This window comes from Pristiophorus japonicus, chromosome 11, assembly GCF_044704955.1.
Source record: "Pristiophorus japonicus isolate sPriJap1 chromosome 11, sPriJap1.hap1, whole genome shotgun sequence".
Classification (NCBI taxonomy): domain Eukaryota; kingdom Metazoa; phylum Chordata; class Chondrichthyes; family Pristiophoridae; genus Pristiophorus; species Pristiophorus japonicus.
Genome location: NC_091987.1, coordinates 97,743,200 through 97,764,121, shown reverse-complemented (window position 1 = coordinate 97,764,121; position 20,922 = coordinate 97,743,200). Strand labels below are relative to the sequence as shown.

The 20,922-nt window shown below is 40.6% G+C and overlaps 1 protein-coding gene across 11 annotated transcripts in view; it reads right to left on the bottom strand.

Moving 5' to 3' along the window:
* LOC139276185 (protein SON) overlaps positions 1-20,922 on the bottom strand; it is a 53,878-nt gene that overhangs the window by 6,894 nt on the left and 26,062 nt on the right. For 4 of the 11 annotated variants that reach the window (XM_070893778.1, XM_070893776.1, XM_070893779.1 and 1 more), the window contains 5 exons: positions 18,147-18,323; positions 17,227-17,337; positions 11,520-11,636; positions 10,198-10,280; positions 8,846-8,964 (listed from right to left, as the gene is read on the bottom strand). In XM_070893778.1, the coding sequence (XP_070749879.1) occupies positions 8,846-8,964; positions 10,198-10,280; positions 11,520-11,636; positions 17,227-17,337; positions 18,147-18,323 (607 nt within the window). Of the gene's footprint in view, positions 1-6,246; positions 6,395-8,845; positions 8,965-10,197; positions 10,281-11,519; positions 11,637-17,226; positions 17,338-18,146; positions 18,324-20,922 lie in introns of those variants that run through there. The other 7 variants (XM_070893780.1, XM_070893781.1, XM_070893777.1 and 4 more) reach the window with 5 other exon arrangements.

The window sequence follows — 20,922 nt, the reverse complement described above, 5'->3', positions numbered from 1 at the left end:
TTTTAATTTGATACTCTCCTTTATTTTCTTGGTTATCCACGGCTGATTATCCCTTCTCTTACCGCCCTTTTTCACTGGAATATATTTTTGTTGAGCACTATGAAATGGCTCCTTAAAAGTCCTCCACTGTTCCTCAATTGTGCCACCGTTTAGTCTGTGTTCCCAGTCTACTTTAGCCAGCTCTGCCCTCATCCCACTGTAGTCTCCTTTGTTTAAGCATAGTATGCTCGTTTGAGACACTACTTCCTCACCCTCAATCTGTATTACAAATTCAACCATACTGTGATCACTCATTCCGAGAGGATCTTTTACTAGGAGATCGTTTATTATTCCTGACTCATTACACAGGACCCGATCTAAGATAGCTTGCTCCCTTGTAGGTTCTGTAACATACTGTTCTAAGAAACAATCCCGTAAGCATTCTATGAATTCCTCCTCCAGGCTACACCGTGCGATTTGAGGTCTTACTGCAGTTGTACAGGGCCTTGGTGAGGCCTCACCTGGAATATTGTGTTCAGTTTTGGTCTCCTAATCTGAGGAAGGACGTTTTTGCTATTGAGGGAGTGCAGCAAAGGTTCACCAGACTGATCTCAGGAATGGCTGGACTGTCATATGAGGAGAGACTGGATCAACTGGGCCTTTATTCACTGGCGTTTAGAAGGATGAGAGGGGATCTCAAAGAAACTTATAAGATTCTGACGGGACTGGACAGGTTAGATGTGAGAAGAATGTTCCCGATGTTGGGGAAGTCCAGAACCAGGGGACATAGTCTTACGATAAGAGGTAGGCCATTTAGGACTGAAATGAGGAGAAACTTCTTCACTCAGATAGTTGTTAACCTATGGAATTCTCTGCCGCAGAGAGTTGTTGATGCCAGTTCATTGGATATATTCAAGAGGGAGTTAGATATGGCCCTTACGGCTAAGGGGATCAAGGGGTATGGGGTACTGAGGGAATGATCAGCCATGATCTTATTGAATGGCAGTGCAGGCTCGAAGCGCCGAATGGCCTACTCCTGCACCTATTTTCTATGTTTCTGTCTACAGAGCTGTGGTGATACCCGCCCTCCTATATGGTTCAGAGACATGGACTATGTACAGCAGGCACCTCAAAACACTGGAGAAGTAAACACCAACGTTGCCTCTGCAAAACCACTGGCAGGATAGGCGCAACAATGTCTGTATTCTCGCTCAGGCCAACGTCCCCAGCATTGAAGCACTGACCGCTCGATCAGCTCCGCTGGACAGGCCACATCGTCCGCATGCCTGACACAAAACTCCCAAAACAAGCGTTCTACTCTGAGCTCCGCCACAGCAAGCGAGCCCCAGGTGGGCAGAGGAAACGCTTCATGGACACCCTCAAAGCCTCCTTGAAAAAATGTAACATCCCCACTAACACCTGGGAATCCCTGGTCCAAGACCGCCCAAAGTGGAGGCAAAGTATCCAGGAAGGCACTGAACACCTAGAGTCTCTTCCCTGAGAGCAAGCTGAAGCCAAGTGTAGACAGCAGAAGGAGCGCGCGGCAACCCAGGCTCCCCAACCTCCCATTCTTTCAACCACCTTCTGCCCCACCTATGACAGAGATTGAAGAGTCCAATGAGGGGCCTAGAGTCACCTGAGAACTCATATTTGACCCTGAAGTCCTGCCTATGATGTGTTTTATTCAGAATTTTATAGAAACATAGAAAATAGGTGCAGGAGCAGGCCATTCAGCCCTTCTAGCCTGCACCGCCATTCAATGAGTACCCACTTCCTGCTTTCACGCCATACCCCTTGATCCCCCGAGTAGTAAGGACTTTATCTAACTCCCTTTTGAATATATTTAGTGAATTGGCCTCAACTACTTCCTGTGGTAGAGAATTCCACAGGTTCACCACTCTCTGGGTGAAGAAGTTTCTCCTTATCTCGGTCCTAAATGGCTTACCCCTTATCCTTAGACTGTGACCCCTGGTTCTGGACTTCCCCAACATTGGGAACATTCTTCCTGCATCCAACCTGTCCAAACCCGTCAGAATTTTAAACGTTTCTATGAGGTCCCCTCTCACTCTTCTGAACTCCAGTGAATACAAGCCCAGTTGATCCAGTCTTTCTTGATAGGTCAGTCCCACCATCCCGGGAATCAGTCTGGTGAATCTTCGCTGCACTCCCTCAATAGCAAGAATGTCCTTCCTCAAGTTAGGAGACCAAAACTGTACACAATACTCCAGGTGTGGCCTCACCAAGGCCCTGTACAACTGTAGCAACACCTCCCTGCCCCTGTACTCAAATCCCCTCGCTATGAAGGCCAACATGCCATTTGCTTTCTTAACCGCCTGCTGTACCTGCATGCCAACCTTCAATGACTGATATACCAACACACCCAGGTCTCGTTGCACCTTCCCTTTTCCTAATCTGTCACCATTCAGATAATAGTCTGTCTCTCTGTTTTTACCACCAAAGTGGATAACCTCACATTTATCCACATTATACTTCATCTGCCACGCATTTGCCCACTCACCTAACCTATCCAAGTCACTCTGTAGCCTCATAGCATCCTCCTCGCAGCTCACACTGCCACCCAACTTAGTGTCATCCGCAAATTTGGAGATACTACATTTAATCCCCTCGTCTAAATCATTAATGTACAATGTAAACAGCTGGGGCCCCAGCACAGAACCCTGCGGTACCCCACTAGTCACTGCCTGCCATTCCGAAAAGTACCCATTTACTCCTACTCTTTGCTTCCTGCCTGACAACCAGTTCTCAATCCACGTCAGCACACTACCCCCAATCCCATGTGCTTTAACTTTGCACATTAATCTCCTGTGTGGGACCTTGTCGAAAGCCTTCTGAAAGTCCAAATATACCACATCAACTGGTACTCCTTTGTCCACTTTATTGGAAACATCCTCAAAAAATTCCAGAAGATTTGTCAAGCATGATCTCCCTTTCACAAATCCATGCTGACTTGGACCTATCATGTCACCATTTTCCAAATGCGCTGCTATGACATCCTTAATAATTGATTCCATCATTTTACCCACTACTGAGGTCAGGCTGACCGGTCTATAATTCCCTGCTTTCTCTCTCCCTCCTTTTTTAAAAAGTGGGGTTACATTGGCTACCCTCCACTCGATAGGAACTGATCCAGAGTCAATGGAATGTTGGAAAATGACTGTCAATGCATCCGCTATTTCCAAGGCCACCTCCTTAAGTACTCTGGGATGCAGTCCATCAGGCCCTGGGGATTTATCGGCCTTCAATCCCATCAATTTCCCCAACACAATTTCCCGACTAATAAAGATTTCCCTCAGTTCCTCCTCCTTACTAGACCCTCTGACCACTTTTATATCCGGAAGGTTGTTTGTGTCCTCCTCAGTGAATACTGAACCAAAGTACTTGTTCAATTGGTCTGCCATTTCTTTGTTCCCCGTTATGACTTCCCCTGATTCTGACTGCAGGGGACCTACGTTTGTCTTTACTAACCTTTTTCTCTTTACATACCTATAGAAACTTTTGCAATCCGCCTTAATGTTCCCTGCAAGCTTCTCGTACTCCATTTTCCCTGCCCTAATCAAACCCTTTGTCCTCCTCTGCTGAGTTCTAAATTTCTCCCAGTTCCCAGGTTCGCTGCTATTTCTGGCCAATTTGTATGCCATTTCCTTGGCTTTAATACTATCCCTGATTTCCCTAGATAGCCACGGTTGAGCCACCTTCCCTTTTTTATTTTTACGCCAGACAGGAATGTACAATTGTTGTAATTCATCCATGCGGTCTCTAAATGTCTGCCATTGCCCATCCACAGTCAACCCCTTAAGTATCATTAGCCAATCTATCTTAGCCAATTCATGCCTCATACCTTCAAAGTTACCCTTCTTTAAGTTCTGGACCATGGTCTCTGAATTAACTGTTTCATTCTCCATCCTAATGCAGAATTCCACCATATTATGGTCACTCTTCCCCAAGGGGCCTCGCACAATGAGATTGCTAATTAATCCTCTCTCATTACACAACACCCAGTCTAAGATGGCCTCCCCCCTAGTTGGTTCCTCGACATATTGGTCTAGAAAACCATCCCTTATGCATTCCAGGAAATCCTCCTCCACCGTATTGCTTCCAGTTTGGCTAGCCCAATCTATGTGCATATTAAAGTCACCCATTATAACTGCTGCACCTTTATTGCATGCACTCCTAATTTCCTGTTTGATGCCCTCCCCAACATCACTACTACTGTTTGGAGGTCTGTACACAACTCCCACTAACGATTTTTGCCCTTTAGTGTTCTGCAGCTCTACCCATATAGATTCCACATCATCCAAGCTAATGTCTTTCCTAACTATTGCATGAATCTCCTCTTTAACCAGCAATGCTACCCCACCTCCTTTTCCTTTTATTCTATCCTTCCTGAATGTTGAATACCCCTGGATGTTGAGTTCCCAGCCCTGATCATCCTGGAGCCACGTCTCCGTAATCCCAATCACATCATATTTGTTAACATCTATTTGCACAGTTAATTCATCCACCTTATTGCGGATACTCCTTGCATTAAGACACAAAGCCTTCAGGCTTGCTTTTTTAACACCCTTTGTCCTTTTAGAATTTTGCTGTACAGTGGCCCTTTTTGTTCTTTGCCTTGGGTTTCTCTGCCCTCCACTTTTCCTCATCTCCTTTCTGTCTTTTGCTATTGCCTCATTTTTGTCTCCCTCTGTCTCCCTGTATAGGTTCCCATCCCCCTGCAATATTAGTTTAACTCCTCCCCAACAGCACTAGCAAACACTCCCCCTAGGACATTGGTTCCGGACCTGCCCAGGTGCAGACCGTCCGGTTTGTACTGGTCCCACCTCCCCCAGAACCGGTTCCAATGCCCCAAGAATTTGAATCCCTCCCTGCTGCACCACTGCTCAAGCCATGTATTCATCTGCGCTATCCTGCGATTCCTACTCTGACTAGCACGTGGCATTGGTAGCAATCCCGAGATTACTACTTTTGATTTTCTTAGTAATGAATTATGGGTTTCTTAGTAATGAATGTAACTTATAGGTACATTTTCTGGTGGAAATTCAAATAGTTCCTTACAGCAACTTGAGAAATCTTTTGAGCAATTTGATTATTTTTACTCTGCTTTGTTTTGCTCTGTTGGATTTCCTTGCTGCTCAAACTTGATTTGCCTTTAAGATTCCTTAAATATTAAGTTATAATTGGCTCATATTTCATATGAAACAGCAACAATTCAAAAACTCAAGGCAAAGTATGATATGACAGAGGAATTGTGCAGTATCTTATGACTTTCATATTACTAGTGAATCTCCTGTGGGTTAGTTGGCAATTACTTAGTCTGTATTTTAGTGGTGGTTGTTGCAACAGGCTGAAAGAAGTTACAGCGCCACCTCTGGAGCAAGCAAGAATAACTAGCACTCTTGTAACATTATGGCAGGTAACTTGTTATTCTGCAGATAAAGTAAGAATAGCAGGCTAACTTGTGACCAACGTTCCCTCTAAGCTATGCAGCCACGTAGCCGTCTGCTGGTCCCGCACAGGCTGGTGACCGGCCTTTCAAATGTGAAATTTTGTGCATACACGAAACTGAATGGGCCACGCAGCCCATTAAAGGGACCGTGCACCCCCAAAACATTAGGGAGAACATTGCTTGTGACCCCACTGAAATGAATGTTGGATGTTGTACAGGAGTGACTAGAGCTTGACCAATTGTAAGAAAAACTCTGACTATAATACAGGTAGATATAGTTACAATCCTGAGTCCACCAGACTACAACGATGGCTGTGAAGAGTGACGTCATCAAGATCCAGGTGTGATTGGAGCATGGGCAGATACAGCAGAAGCAGCGAGAAACTGGAGGGATGTGATCGGGGCCCAGGGGCAGCACGGACCAACCCACACTGCGATACGTGTGCGCACTAGGTCTGTGCAGCAGAGCTGGTCTCCAATTGGAAAATAGAGCCTATACTGCCCATAAATTCTCTGTCCATTCATCTTAGATGAAAAATTATGGACAGCGCACACCTGATTTTCTGGCATGTACTTACAGAGCACTAAAGACAAAAAAAATTACCCTTGTATCATTTCTGCAGAGCGCAAAATTAACAAAACCTGATCTGAATGGGCTACTTAAATTATTCTGACTTTGACCTCCATGGTCTGCATAAACAATTGACATTGTTACATTAACAGTCTCTGAGACCACCACTTTAGGTTTGCTACTGTCAAGCAATTCTACTCTGCTGTATTAGTGAACAAAAGAACATCACCTTTACGGTCAGTCTTGAAGTCAACAACTATAGGTTCTACTGGTCCATTTTTGTCTTTTCCCAGTCCTTCTCCTTCCCTCCATCCCATTTTCTGCATCAAATGTGCTCCCATTCCTCCAGTTAGAGGTGCAGCCTTTAGGAACTGATCCTGTTCATAAGTAGACAGGTATAATAAAAACAAATCTTACAAGAGGCCAAAGTAGCCTTTTTCAGGCAGACTGATTAACACAATCTGCAATTTCAGGAATGCATAAGTACATAGAACATATTAAAATATAAATCAAACATTCCAAAACACACACACAATTATGCCATTGTTAAAAAAAACTTAAGAGCTTTAAGTAAACAAAAACACATGCATCAAAATGCAGATGAAAGATATATGTTTAAAAACTCCTTAAAAATGTACATACCTAGACCTCTGCTGCTGGTATGCAGTGAAAAGTAGGGTTGAGACTGACTGGCAACAAGGTGGCTACTAGGATTTGACCCTGCAACAGGTTTCCGTACATAGAAGTGAAAGTTCACAGGTCAGTCTGCGAACTATCCCTTCTTTGTTTCTTTTTGTCACCCAACCATGCATTTCAACAGATCACCAAGCACTGCTGGATACCAATATTTCAACAAAATTTCAGACAGTTTTGAGTTAGTAACAATTCATAAGTGAAGGGAAACACAATCCAGTAGTCAAAAACAATTATTTGTTGGATGTTAATGGTCAATAGTACTATACTGACATGAATTAGAGTCAGTAAAATTTGGTAATGGAGCAGATCTAGTAGTATAACAGGCAAGATAAACTTTGACGCATTAAATTGTTTTTTTAAATGACTGTCATAAATCTCCCAATTGACTTGAATATCAAGGCAGCTACTCTTCGGACACTACAACTAAAAGGCACATTGCGATACGCTCAAGAAAAGTATGTTAGGGTTATCAGGAAATTATCTCTATTTAATATTTTTACTGTATGTTTATCTGTCCAACATTAAATAAATAACATTTTGTGCTAAATCACAGAAGTTCAAGTCACAGCAACATAAAACAGCGGGGTCTATTTTAACTTTTTGCCCTTTTCCAGCAGTGAAGAGGCCCCTGTAATTTGAGGCCCTAGCCCCATTTAAATTTGACCAAGTAGCTATGGGGTGCTAAACAGGCCTCAAAATCAGGCAGGGTCGGCCACCAGCAAAGCGGGGTGGGGAGGGGGGTCCCAGGGCGTCAGTAGTCCAGATTATTTTTGTGTACCCCAAAGGAGAATTCATGCACAGGATCTGACCAGTTTGAACCTAAAATGCAATCGGGGGGCCTATTCATGTCTATAGAAGTCCGATTTCCGTATTAAAAGGGGCCTATCGCCTGAAACGAGCGGACACTATGGAGACCTTTTCAAAATGGAGCCTTGTCACATCGCCCGTGTTAACGAGGAGGTAAGGCTATCGGACCATTAATGCCAGGTGAAGGCAGTCAAACTCAACCCTCGCATGTGAGAACCTCCCTACTGATGCCCATAGTTGCTTTTTGGAACAATTATTGATGGGTAGAATGCGAGCATGACAGATTGGACCAGTACAGAATTAAGATATGGGTGGATACAGAATGCAGTTTTATTCTAGTGACAAATTAATAAACAGTAGATAATAGTGAGTAACAGAGGTAACGATTTTCAGGTTTAATGTTCACAATTACAAATAAGAAATCCCAGAGGGTCCCTGCTATCACATTTCTATCCATAGGCCATCAGTATTTGTCTCTATTGATTTACTAGCATTTGATTTCTGTTGCAAAATACTAATGAAAACGTTTTCCTTTGGGTAGCGGATGTTATCTTTTGGAAATCAGTAGTGTGCAATAACTGGTGGGGATCAACCATGCAGAAAAGTTTGAAAACCACTGAATTAGGTAAGTCAAAGTTCTATTGCAAACAGAGATGAACAAATGCAATATGCATTCTCCTATTTTACAAGATTAGTCGAATTAACACATTCATGTTTCATCTGATAAATCTGATGGTGATGTATCACATTGGGAAAAGGTGCATACAGAGGTCATCAAGGCTTGTTTTAAACAATAATCAGTCTACCCAATTTTGTGCTCTCAGCCCAAATACATCAATTGAGGCATAAGGCAATGAATCATGCCACAATGAGGCGCTTAAATCATTTTCAAGATCTCAAAATCTTATTGAAATGTTTATGCAAGTACAAATTTAAATTACTACAGTATTGTTTTAAATTTAAAAGGACTTCTGTATCAGCTCCAAATGCATGTGTTAAATGGTGAATCTGAAGTGCCAGATTTATAAAGGGCTTGATTGAGAAAATTAGTTAAATATGTAATTGAAAGTACTTTAGTAGTTTATTTAATTAACCTTGTAACTGTTTTCATACAGCTGTGACTTTAATTACTCTTTAAAACACACAATTTTAAGCAACTTTTTATTACAACTAAACAGAAACATTGTTGAAGCATAAACTGTTTAATAAAATATTGAAATGCATGCAAAAACTGTCTAAACAGATAAATATAGTTCTTCAAATCAACCAAGGATCTGGAATACCAGGTGCCTCGTCCCAAAAAACCTGGATTGGTTTTTACTTACTTCCATTTCCTTCTTCCCCTGTTTTTCCAGGAACCTCACAAAAGAAAGAGGCAACCATGCAGAGAATGATACAAACCCCAGCCAAAGTCGCCCAGGGTTCCGTCCTGCTTTTGTACCTGCTTTGTAATGATAGAATTTTTTATCATCAATATCTGTTTCAGATTCTCCAATGTGTATTCAGTTCACAAATCCAATTTAGATACTTTATTATCTGTATATAATTTACACAGAAAGGAGACACTCATTAATCAAATAATTTTCTACGACAACAATCTGGAATGTATTAACCCATTATATAATTACTAATACACTATGACACAAAAATATATTTCATGCTTTTTTCTCAATCACACCTTAGGTATTGAAAATAAAGTTTTGTCGTAAAAAGAAAAACTCAATTATTTAAACTACTGCCTTTGGAGAAAGTAATGCTCAAAAAATAGTGTCCGTCCCCCCCCCCCCCCGAGGTAATATACAGCAACCAGCTAAATACCTGAGATATACAACTAAGAATCATCACATGCCGTACTATTTAATTTGTACAAATATAAAATGGCAGTTATAACTAAAATAAGTCAAAGCACTTTTAGGACCAGGGAAATTTACCAGTTCATTTGTGGTTAAAAACTTCTTCATTGCAAGAGGGTTTTTTTTTTACTGCAGAGTAAAAGGAAAACATACAAGGAGTTTAAGTGTAAAAGAGTGAGGACAGCAGATAGCCTAGTTGCCTTGGTTTTAAAGTGTTGAGACACCCAACCAGAGGTTATGATTGTATCTCAGTCTTGACTAACAGGAAAAGTCAGCTGCACTCATTGAACAAGTTTTGCTAGCTGTCAGCTATGTTGCTCAATGATGCACAATAGGGCAAAAAGCATTCCAGCTCTGATTCTGGGGCTGGAGGAGGAGGGGGAAAGTGCACTCAAAGGAGCAGACTAGCCTTACAGGAGATCGCCTGAATATTTGCCAACTGTAAAAACAGTGGAGAAAGCAGCCAGGAAGAAACATGTTGTTTTATCCCACCCTTATAGCTGCTGAAAGTGGAAGCATGGCAGTGGGGAAAAGGGGAACCCATAAAGGAAGTAAAAAATAATGTAAGCCGAAATAAAGTTGCAGGCAAGACACAAATTAGCAAGTGTCATTTGTAGGGTACACACATTTTCAGGAGTCATTTCATGAAAATTGGAATAATGGAATTTATTAAAAACAGCAAGGAAATAAAATACTTGACAACTTCCAATGAACGTCCAATGTATTAAACATCCATATAGAATTGCTAAGTTTGAAGGACAAAAACTTTTCGTGCATTCATGACGTACATAGAATAAAAGATATATGAAACAACTGTTTCATACCAATTTTGATTCGGGCTCCAGTTAGATTCTCTTTGTACAACTGCATCTCTTGTTTGTGAACTGGATACACCACTGAACATAAACTGAAACAGACATTAGTTTGTTTTCTCTATTGGATTGACTATAGAAGTGAAACACCAACCATGTGTCAGTCACATTTTGTAAACATACAAAAATGTGAAGCATTACTTTTCCTGTTACTATTTCCTTCTTGTTTAGACTGAATGCAGCTTGCATTACCAACTGAAAATAATACATTCGTTGTTACTTTTTATGTAAAAACACTTGGTTGGACAAAGAGGGTTTTAAAAAGCCATTACAATTTTGTGAAAGGCATAGGATAACAGATTTAAATATCACACAAAAATCCTTTCAGAGTTTTAACAGTAAATGACTACATATAGTAATACTGCACATTGATAGGTTCTGATTAATATCAGCATTCTAAACATTAAGTAATATAGAACACAAAAGATCCATTGAAGTTTTATACTTTTCCCTCCTAAAGCTCCTTACCCAAACCTTTGGAGGTCATGGATGAAATGCCCCATTTGAGGACCCATGACATATTTGCATCTATTCTGTGTGCTGCCATCCAAATGTTCACCCATTTTTGCATATAATCTGTCATGAATTAGTGGCATTTGTTTTATATAGCATCCTTAAATACATGCAAAGCCTCAAATGCAGTGCCATCAAACACTTCAAATGTTAGTGGAAGGCTCTAAGGAATATATATTGGAGTTTCTAAGATTTGGCCTAAGTCTAAATAACCCCCCGTCACAATCCAGCCCAAGAACTCTCGGATTGAGGCAGATTATTGGGAAGACAGTTGTCTTCCACTTGTAACACTGTACTTGAAGTCTATCTTCTCTTCTAGCTCAGCCAAATTTTGTAACAAAGTCACTCTCTTTGCCAGATTAACTTTTTGCAACAGCAGTTGAAGAAAAAAGATTCTCCTCTTTAGCTCTGTCTGCTCATATTATTCTATGTAGGGTGTCACAGTAAAGATGGCAACCTCAATGCAGAAAGCCAGTAAGAAGATGTTCTTTTTCAAGTGTTTAAGGTTTCTGATTATCAGCCAATTGCAAAACAGTAATCAAGTCAGAGAAGTGTGACTATGTCATCAAGAAAGATATTGTAATTAGGGACTCTTCTAGATCTCACCTTCACTGACACATTCTAAACTGTAGCGTACTTCTTTCATTCACTACCTCTGTATTTAGAATCCCACCTCCAGTAGTTGAACAATTAGTTATCTTGCATGGTTATTTTAATTTCAAGCCTGGTAATAGAATTTAGTCCACAAATGTATTCATTACCTTTCTGATCCAGGCTTGCGGACCACTATTTGTTAATTCCTCATAGGTCAAGACTTGAGCTCCAGTACTGCCTGTGAACTGACCAGGCAGAGAGTTTGACTGAGCCCAAACTTCAATCTGACAAAAAGAACAAAAATATATTTAAACCATGTTGAAAATAAGCAACTATTGAATGTTTGCTTCAAATCTGATTAAACCTAAATAACTTGAAGGCATAAACATCCAAAACCAGTAAATAATCAAATAATCAAAATGAATAGGGAATAAACAGTGGATGTATTCTTCCAGTATTCCTAATCATTTTACGCCTATGTCACCAAGAAACTGATGGCAGGATTTTCCTCCTTTTCCTCCTGTTGACACCCTGCATCTACCAAGATGTTCTACAGGCAGATGCCGCTAGAATGAGAACTGGGAGTTGTCAATGGTACCCTGGCTGAGAACAGCTAACTCAGAACAGAGTAGAGATAAAATAAGGGCTCCTGCTCTGTATGGCCAGCTATTCGTTAACTTGATCAACTGAGCCCCCAGGAAAACATAGGATTTCATTCTTATCCAAGGTGCACGCTGTTACAGATCCACTCCTAGACTTTCCATGCTCTCCAGCTGCTTTGAGTTCACTCGTGTCAAATCTTTACCCCGGCAATAGTTACTTATAACTAGTTCCTTGATTTATATATCAATATTATTAATTTGACCGCATACAAGTACATAATAATTACTGATACGTTATGAAACTTTCTATGTAGCTTTATTTAATGTCCATCTTGAAACACGTGACCAGCACAAAATGCCGCAAGTGTGCTATATGTGCACTCAATTAAATCCCACTAGAAATGGAAAACTGAAAAATACAATTAAATATGTATATAGCTATCCTTTCAGGTAACAACTGTAGTCAGTCTTGACGCTTCCAATGTGTTACCTGGACCACTTGATAAATATACTGCTTTGTCATCACACTTGGGAAGCCACTATTCTCTGTACAAAACATACTGCATCACAGAATTGCCAGGCAATATACTGAAAATTCACAATTTATATTAATGGTTTTGATTTTGGAATCCAAAACACAATTTCTAAATTTGCAGACGACACAAAATAGGGGGGAGGGGGCTAGTCAATACTGAGGTGCCCTAGATGACATTAATAAATTTTCAGAATGGGCATGTAACTGGCAAATGAATGTACCCTGTGTTACATTTTGGTCACAAAAATATTACTTGGAAAATAAGAATCTAAATGGGCAGAGGAACAAAGGGATCACAGAGTACAAATACACACATCACTCAAAAGTAGTGACACAGGTTAATAAGGCCACAGCTGTCAGATGCGGCCTAGTGGGTAGCGCTCTCACCTCTGAGTCAGAAGGTTGTGGGTTCAAGTCCCACTCCAGGATCTTGAGCACAAAAAAAAAAGCTAGGCTGACACACCAATGCAGTGCTGAGAGAGCACTGCACTGTCGGAGGTGCCGTCTTTCTGACGAGACACTAAACCGAGGCCCTGTCTGCTCTCTCAAGTGGACGTAAAAGATCCCATGGCACTATTTTGAAGAGGAGCAGGGGAGTTATCCCCGGTGCCATGGCCAATATTAATGCCTCAATCAACATAACAAAAACTGATTATCTGGGCATTGTCACACTGCTGTTTGTGGGAGCTTGCTTGTGTGCAAATTGGCTGTCGCGTTTCCTACATTACAACAGTGACTAAACTCCAAAAGTACTTCATTGGCTGTATAGTGCTTTGAGACATCCGGTAGTCGTGAAAGGTGCTATATAAACCCAAGTCTTTTGTTCTTTTAAGAAAAACAAACCAAACACTGGTTTATTTCTAGAGGGATAAAATTGAAAAGTTGAGAAGTTATACTAAACTTGTATCGAATCTTGGTTAGACCACACTTGGAGTACTGTATATAGCTCTGGTTTACCATATTATAAAAAGAATAGAGGGACTGGAGAGGGTCCAAAAAAGATTTACAAGGATGATACCATAACTGCAAGGTTATACCTATCAGGAAAGGCTGGGTCTCTTGAAATGTGGGGTGACCTAATAGAGGTCTTTAAAATTATGAAAGGTTTTGATAGAGTAGATACAGAGTAGGTGTTTCGAATTGTAGGGAAGCAAAACTAGAGGCTATATGATAGTCAGCAAAAATAATCAAAGAGGGAATTCAGAAGAAACATCTTGACCCAAAGAGTGGTGAGAATGTGTAACTCGCTACCTCAGGGAGTAGTTGAGGCAAATGGTATAGATGCATTTTAAGGAGAAGCTAGATAAGCGTATGAGGGAGTAGGGAATAGAGGGTTATGCTGATAGAGATAGATAAGGAAGGATGGGAGGAGGCATAAACGCCAGCATGAACTGGTTGGGTCTGTTTCTATGCTGTATATTCTATCTAAATTACTTCTCAATAAACCTGCAGATCATTGAATTTTCATTGAATATATCATGAATCAAGGACATTTAGTCCTTTGACAGTCAACATCTACACCGATACCCAGTGAGCTATCTAATAGATAGTGATAGCATAAAAACTGAACAAATCATATTATCAAACCAACAGTATATTATGTACTATTTTATTATAAAACAGTATAATATATGCTGGCACTGCTTTAACACACTTTGCATACAATGATTTACATAGGATGCACACTCACAAGTCAAGATGTGAACATAGTTAATTATGGGCATTTTTACAGACTGAATTTGTACTTGCTACCAATGAGGTTGAGTCTGCCTAAATTACTTTTATGTAGGAGCCTTACAGATACAAAAAGAGAGGAAGGAAACTCTCCCTATTGGCTGGGATGGATCAGAGGACCCAGATGTGAACGGACATCTTCCAATCTTCATAAATCATTTATCCTTTAATTTCCCCTCCCCTCCTGAAACTAGTGACTTGCACTGAAGTCCACTTCTACAGGAGACAAAAAACCTCCAGTACCTTGCTCATGTGAACCTAGAGAATAAATGTCAGCATTTAACTATGGAGAGGAAGGGGACAGAAAGATTGAGGCATCAGAGCCGAGCTGGATCCAAGCAATTAGAAATGGGAACCCTGGTTAATTTTTTTTCCTCCCCGGCCCACCCCTTCCTTACTCAGCTCACCTGTAATGCTCTATTGCTGCCCTGGCTGAGTCTGGTAACACAGCATGGTCCAAAGATCAAATCTAGGAACTGACTAGTTTATATGGGTTATTACCACAACATGGGAGCCAATAAACTGGTTTTGTTTAAAAAAAAGCAAGACATCTAATTTTCACAAGATATCATTTGGATGTGCTCTTGAAGTGTTGTAACCTACAGTGCTATGGACCAAGAGCTGGAAAGTGGGATTAGGCTGGATAGCTATATTTCAACTGGCATAGACATGATGGGCTGAATGGCCTCCTTCTGTGCCATAAATTTCCATGATTCTATATCTGTTGCCTTTTTTTTCCACACTCTGACACAGGTGAAAACACATCTCTATGTTTAAGAGTCAACAATTCAAGCTTCTAGGAAATTACACCCATCTGTGCACTTTTCTTTGTCCAATATGGAATATACACAATCTCCCACTTACCCAAGTCCAGAGAGCTTAGGTGCAGGTTAGCAAAGCAAAAACTTAAGGATCCCAACGTGTGTACTGAGGTACCTCTGGATTTAACAAGCTAAAGACCCACAGCTTATCAGAGCAGGGCACTTGTAAGCTTCTCACGATGTGTCCAGCTTTTACCACTCTACCCATGTGGCCAGTAGGAACAGATCTACCCTTCCTTATTTCATTAGTGATAAAAGATGGCTGGTCTATCATCAGTAGTGCCCTTGCAACCACAAGCTTTGATTTGGGCCCTTGCTAGGGAGACTTCCAGCAGTCATCATAGAAATATGTAGAAGTTACAACACAGAAACAGTCAATTCGGCCCAATCAGTCTGTGTTGGCTGTTCCCCTATCCCTTCATTCCCCTATCTAGTCTAATCTTGAATGTTGACATTGTTTCTGCCTCGATCACTAAGCCTGGAAGTGAATGCCACAGCCTCACCCACTGTGTGAAGTTTTTTTCTGCCCTCGGTTCTAAATCTTGTATCTATTATTGACCCCTCGTCGCTTTAAGTCTCAAAGTTTCACCTGCTATACAGCAAACATCTGCCATCAGAATGTTGAAACAACCTACACAGGGCAGCCTGCGTTGTTCCTGATGTTGAACATTCAAGTCCAATGCCATGTACCAGGCCAACACAACATCTGCTGCTTAATCCAGGTCCTCATGTCAGCATCTTCTTGTGAGGCTGATTTTCACTCCAGGGTCCCGCCTGAAGGTCTTCCTTCCTAAATGAGTACTTTACATCGGTCTTCACTCTTGAAGATGATGCTCTTCTGTTCGAATTCAATGATTTTAATAAAACTAGTAATATCAACAATAGATGAACATTTTTTTTTAGATAGAATTGAGCCTGAAAATAGAGCAACCGGGCCAGATGATAGCCACCCGAGGGTCCTCGGGGAGGTGGGACACAAGCTGCGCGAGCCCCTAGCCCGTATTTTTAATAGCTCATTGCATCTGGGATAAATAAATCCCACTGATTCCAGAAAATTCTAACAAGTAAAAATGAAAGGGTTTTTTTCCATATATATAAATTCAACTTAGATCACCTGAAGTTTTGATGACCAAGATAATCACAGCATTACCCCATAACAGATGACTATATATTTTGTGTCCAGGAAGTCTTGTATTATTTCCTGCAGTAGACAAAGTTCTGCATACTCTTCAATGAAGGTTATCTTACAATGACCATGAGTCACATAATGATCCCAAACAGAAGTAGTTGTGAGGTGTGAGGAAGTGCCTTTAGCATTCACTTGGTCAGTAAAAAATAAAAAATACAATAGATGCTCACTTTCAAGAGCTAATAATGAAATGAGCCAATAAGAAATAATTCAGCCAGGGTTTTCACTGCAGATTGCTGTCCAATGAACATCCTCCTGAAATGACGTGTGTGGGTATTAGGTTTGCCTGTGATTGCAGCCATGGTCAAATCATTTGCCAACAATCATTGTCCAGGTTTGTACTTGTGAAATGGCTTCTTGGACAAGGTGCAGAGGAAGCGAGCACCCATGGAACCATACCTCCAAAGGAGCGAGCATCGGAAGAGAAGAGGGGAATTTAAGGGACAAAAAAACTCAATTAAAATAGTTGTAAAACTGGGGAGGGGGAAGGTGAAAGGTAATGTAGGAAAGTACAGGTATGTTGATATTTTAAAAAGGAATGATGATGTAAAAGCTAAGATGAAAAGGAAAGATTTGCGTTTATATAGCACCTGATCTCATCTTTCAGAAATGCCTCAAATCACTTCACTGACAATGAATGCCTTTGAACTGCAGTGAACGGGCAGCCATTTTACACATAGCAAGATCCTTAATGAGATGAATGTCTAGGTAATCTGTTAGTGTTGGATCAGGGAGGAACGTTGGCCAGGACATTTAAAGAATTCCTGCTCTTTGAACAGTGCCATTGACAGCATCTCTGACAATTTAGTATACCCTCAGTACTGCACTGGAGTGTCAGCCTAAATCAAAGTCCTACATTGGGACTTGAACCCACAACATCCTTAGGGCATTCCCGAGCTTTAATTTCAGAAAGCAGTCATAATCCTGAATTTATTTTACCTCATAATCCTCAATTCAGTAACCCAGATCTAACTTATCATTTCCCAGACGTACCTGTTCCTGTGCCCTAAGTATCATTGACATAGCCTCCACATCATATGGATTTTGTACAAGACGTTTCTGAGCTGTTGCTCTCTCACTCATTGTTGCAGAGATATCCACCGCCTAGAATACAAAATACCAACGTTACCGCGACAAAACTGCTGTGCTTCTTTCAACAATTCCCCTCCCTCTTTTCCTGAATGTTGACTCTTTGTTAGATAACAGTTCTAGAGACAGCTCACATTCTGGCATTTCGCCCAAGGATTGATGCATGAGCCTTGACAACGAGTGTTAGCGGGCTATTCGACTGCAAGATTCATCACTGGCATGTTCAATCCTGTCACCCTCTGCCACCATACAGACACCCAGAAGGAGTTGCTAGACATAGATGAGGAGCAATAACCCTGGCCAGTTATCTCATCCTTGACCCAGGAACACTAAAGCCAATTGTAACAGCTCTTGCACTGCTCTGGCTGAGTTCAGACTGCTTATTGAGCCTGGAACCTTCCTGTCTGCATGGCTCAACCACTCACTGGATAAACTAGGTGAGCCACTGGACACGAGTAGAATTGCTGCTTAAGATGAAAAGCAGCCTTCTCATTTCCATTTCTTTATTAAAATGTAAATTCGGTCAGTGGTTAATGAAGCAAAATACAATGACATTAATGAATTCTATCAGTGAATTAATTCATGGATTTGTTACAAGGTGTGCTTGAAAAATTATAACTATAATCAATTTTCAATTTCAATTTCTACCAAATAATATACGTAATAATCTTCAAAAAAAAAACAAATTGCTACGTACAAATTGTGCCAGATTTGTTGCATTGTCTCAAAGTCTCTTGGGGTCCATTGAAAAATAATGAAGAACACATCCCACATGTAGAATACAGTTATAGCCAGTGTATAATTGTTAATGGTGCAATTCTCACCTGAGTACAGACATCTGTAAAGACATCATCAGGAGTTTCTTCACTGTCTTTCTCCACAGGAACCCATTCACCATAAACATTCAGCACCTCTTTTTTCCTGTGCTGTGAGCCAGAGGAGACTGGGAACTCCTTAGTCAAAGCTACCTGGGTGTTTGCTGCTGGTTTCACTGTGGCATTCTGGTGATAAAGGAACAGTCAGCATTTATTTAAAACATCATAGAAAACTTTCCTCTTCTAAACGGAGATGCTTTGATGTTGATCATGTCATTAGCTCCATCTCAGCAGGATTGAAAAGCTAAAATTAGCCCTATCTTGCATAAGGACATCTACTAGAGAATCAGGTAGTGGTGACAAAGCTCAGACTTTGCTGTCCCCCAAGAAGGAGGAAGTGCCGCAGTGGAGTGTATGTTTATGAGAACATTTATTATAATTTAAAAACAAATTATACTAAGCAGATTTCAGGTTCAATACAATATAAATATTGTACAATTGTTCAGGGTTTGTTTTACATTAGAATAATTATCACATGATAGTGACTGTCCAATAACATAGCATAATTTACATTACAACAGTTAACAGTTATTACACTGCAAAAGTACTTCATTGGCTGTAAAGCACTTTGGGAAGTCATGAGGTCACAGAATGCGCTATAGAAATGCAAGTCTTTTTGTTAAAACTCTGGTTTCGTAGTCATAAAACAAGTCTTTATGTACCTTTTTGAACAAAATTTATTAGCGTATTCCATTTATATTTGGCAACATATCAATCAAAAAGGCCAAATGTTGAACAAATGCATGTCTCATGAGAAAAAAATCCCCAAAATATTATGATAAAGAACACACAGATTGTTAGTTCTGCTTTATATTTATGGAAGATATTTACAGTCTACAAATGAAAATTAGTGTCCAGTATGCATAGAGCAGGAATGTCTAAACTTTATAGAGTTCCGCCAGGAACTGATAAAGAATTAGAAAACAAATTTCAAAGAATACACAAAATTGCACTGCTCCAAGCTAAATTACAGAATTATGTTGTTACTGAAACACATAAAAGCACTCTCCCTCCCCATCACAAGCCAAGCTATTAAAAAAAACTCTTTGAATTTGCTGCTCTGTTCCAGGAGTGTGCAACAGAAGAGCTTTGCGGACAGACAGCTCGTACTCTTGGGCTTAAGTTTGGGCTCCTCTGGGATAATAGATACCGAGGATTTGAATGGAATAGAGAAAACACAATGGGCCAGATTTACTGTACAAATAACAGTGAGGCTAATTGTGCTCACCAATAATTCAGGCCGGTATAGATGCGCAGTTAAACATGAAAATCCGGAAATTGCTGTCCGAGATGTGCTGCTCTTCCGTAAACTGCAGAAAATAGCATCTCGCCATCTGGCTCCCCATTCAAATGTATTGAACAGCGTGAAGTTCCTGTAGTTGCGTTGCAGATTCGGACTAAACCCACCACAGAAAGTTAGGGCTTGTCCATTTCAGTATACGTGATAAGTCTTAATTAATTCTGAAAAAACTCTCTGGTACTGAAAATGTACTTTTACAAATGTGAAATCTCATTCCTTCAGCTTTTAATTGTTGTTGGAGATTTTTTTTTAACTTTTTCTTCATCTCTTTTTTCTCTCTCTCTCAATCCAATCATTTGTTCAATCTCTTCTTTCACTTTCCATACCTGATTTGACATTGAATCATTATTCTAATTTTCACTTCCTGGTTCAGACCCTGCACTGTTCATAAATAATTCAATTTGCTTGGTTGAGGAGACACACAGTTGCTTGTCCTGTTCACACAGGTCCCAGATGCTCTATTCAGGACACTTGCCATTTCCATCTCCTGCTAACAGCAACGTGCCACGATAAAGTTCAAGGAAATTAAAAGGCCACGTGCAAGCGACGACAGTAAATTCTGGTCCATTGCTTGAAAGAACATGAGCAAGTTAGAGAATTATTCACGTATGAAACTTTCATAAGAATGTAAGAAATAGGAGCAGGAGTAGGCCATACTAAGCCGTCAAATAAAATCATGGCTGATCTTCTACCTTTCCATTCCTAATCAAACACAGGGTATTCTATTTATGTTATGTTCTTTGTGTAGTTTTGATCTCATTTATATGATTAAAGGGGGATGCTAAGGGCTAGTTTCATCACTGACATAACTTGCCTTTTCAGTTTCCTCCCCACTCCTCTCCAGTATATTCTTTTTAAGAGTTACCATTTCAGGCAAAGACGTATGATAGCACAGTGGGATGATGGCAGGAAAACTAACTCCCCCTTCGGTGCCCTCTAAATTATTAGCCAAACTTGGAGGGAAATAACCTGAACCAAAGGAAGAAACGTATGTTACAGCACTTATTCTTTCCTTTAAATGGGTAACTGAACAGAAGCAACACTGCAGGCTGATATTTATATTTGCTATTCATTCTCAATTATTCTGAGTGCTGTCAGCTAATAGAAACATAGAAAATAGGTGCAGGAGTAGGCCCTTCGAGCCTGCACCGCCATTCAATAAGATCATGGCTGATCGTTCCCTCAATACCTCTTTCCTGCCCCTCCATACCCCTTGATCCCCTTAGCCGTAAGGGCCATATCTAACTCCCTCTTGAATATATCCAATGAACTGGCATCAACAACTCTCTGCGGCAGGGAATTCCATAGGTTAGCAACTATCTGAGTGAAGAAGTTTCTCCTCATCTCAGTCCTAAATGGCCTACCCATTATCCTTGGACTGTGTCTCCTGGTTCTGGACTTCCCCAACATGGGGAACATTCTTCC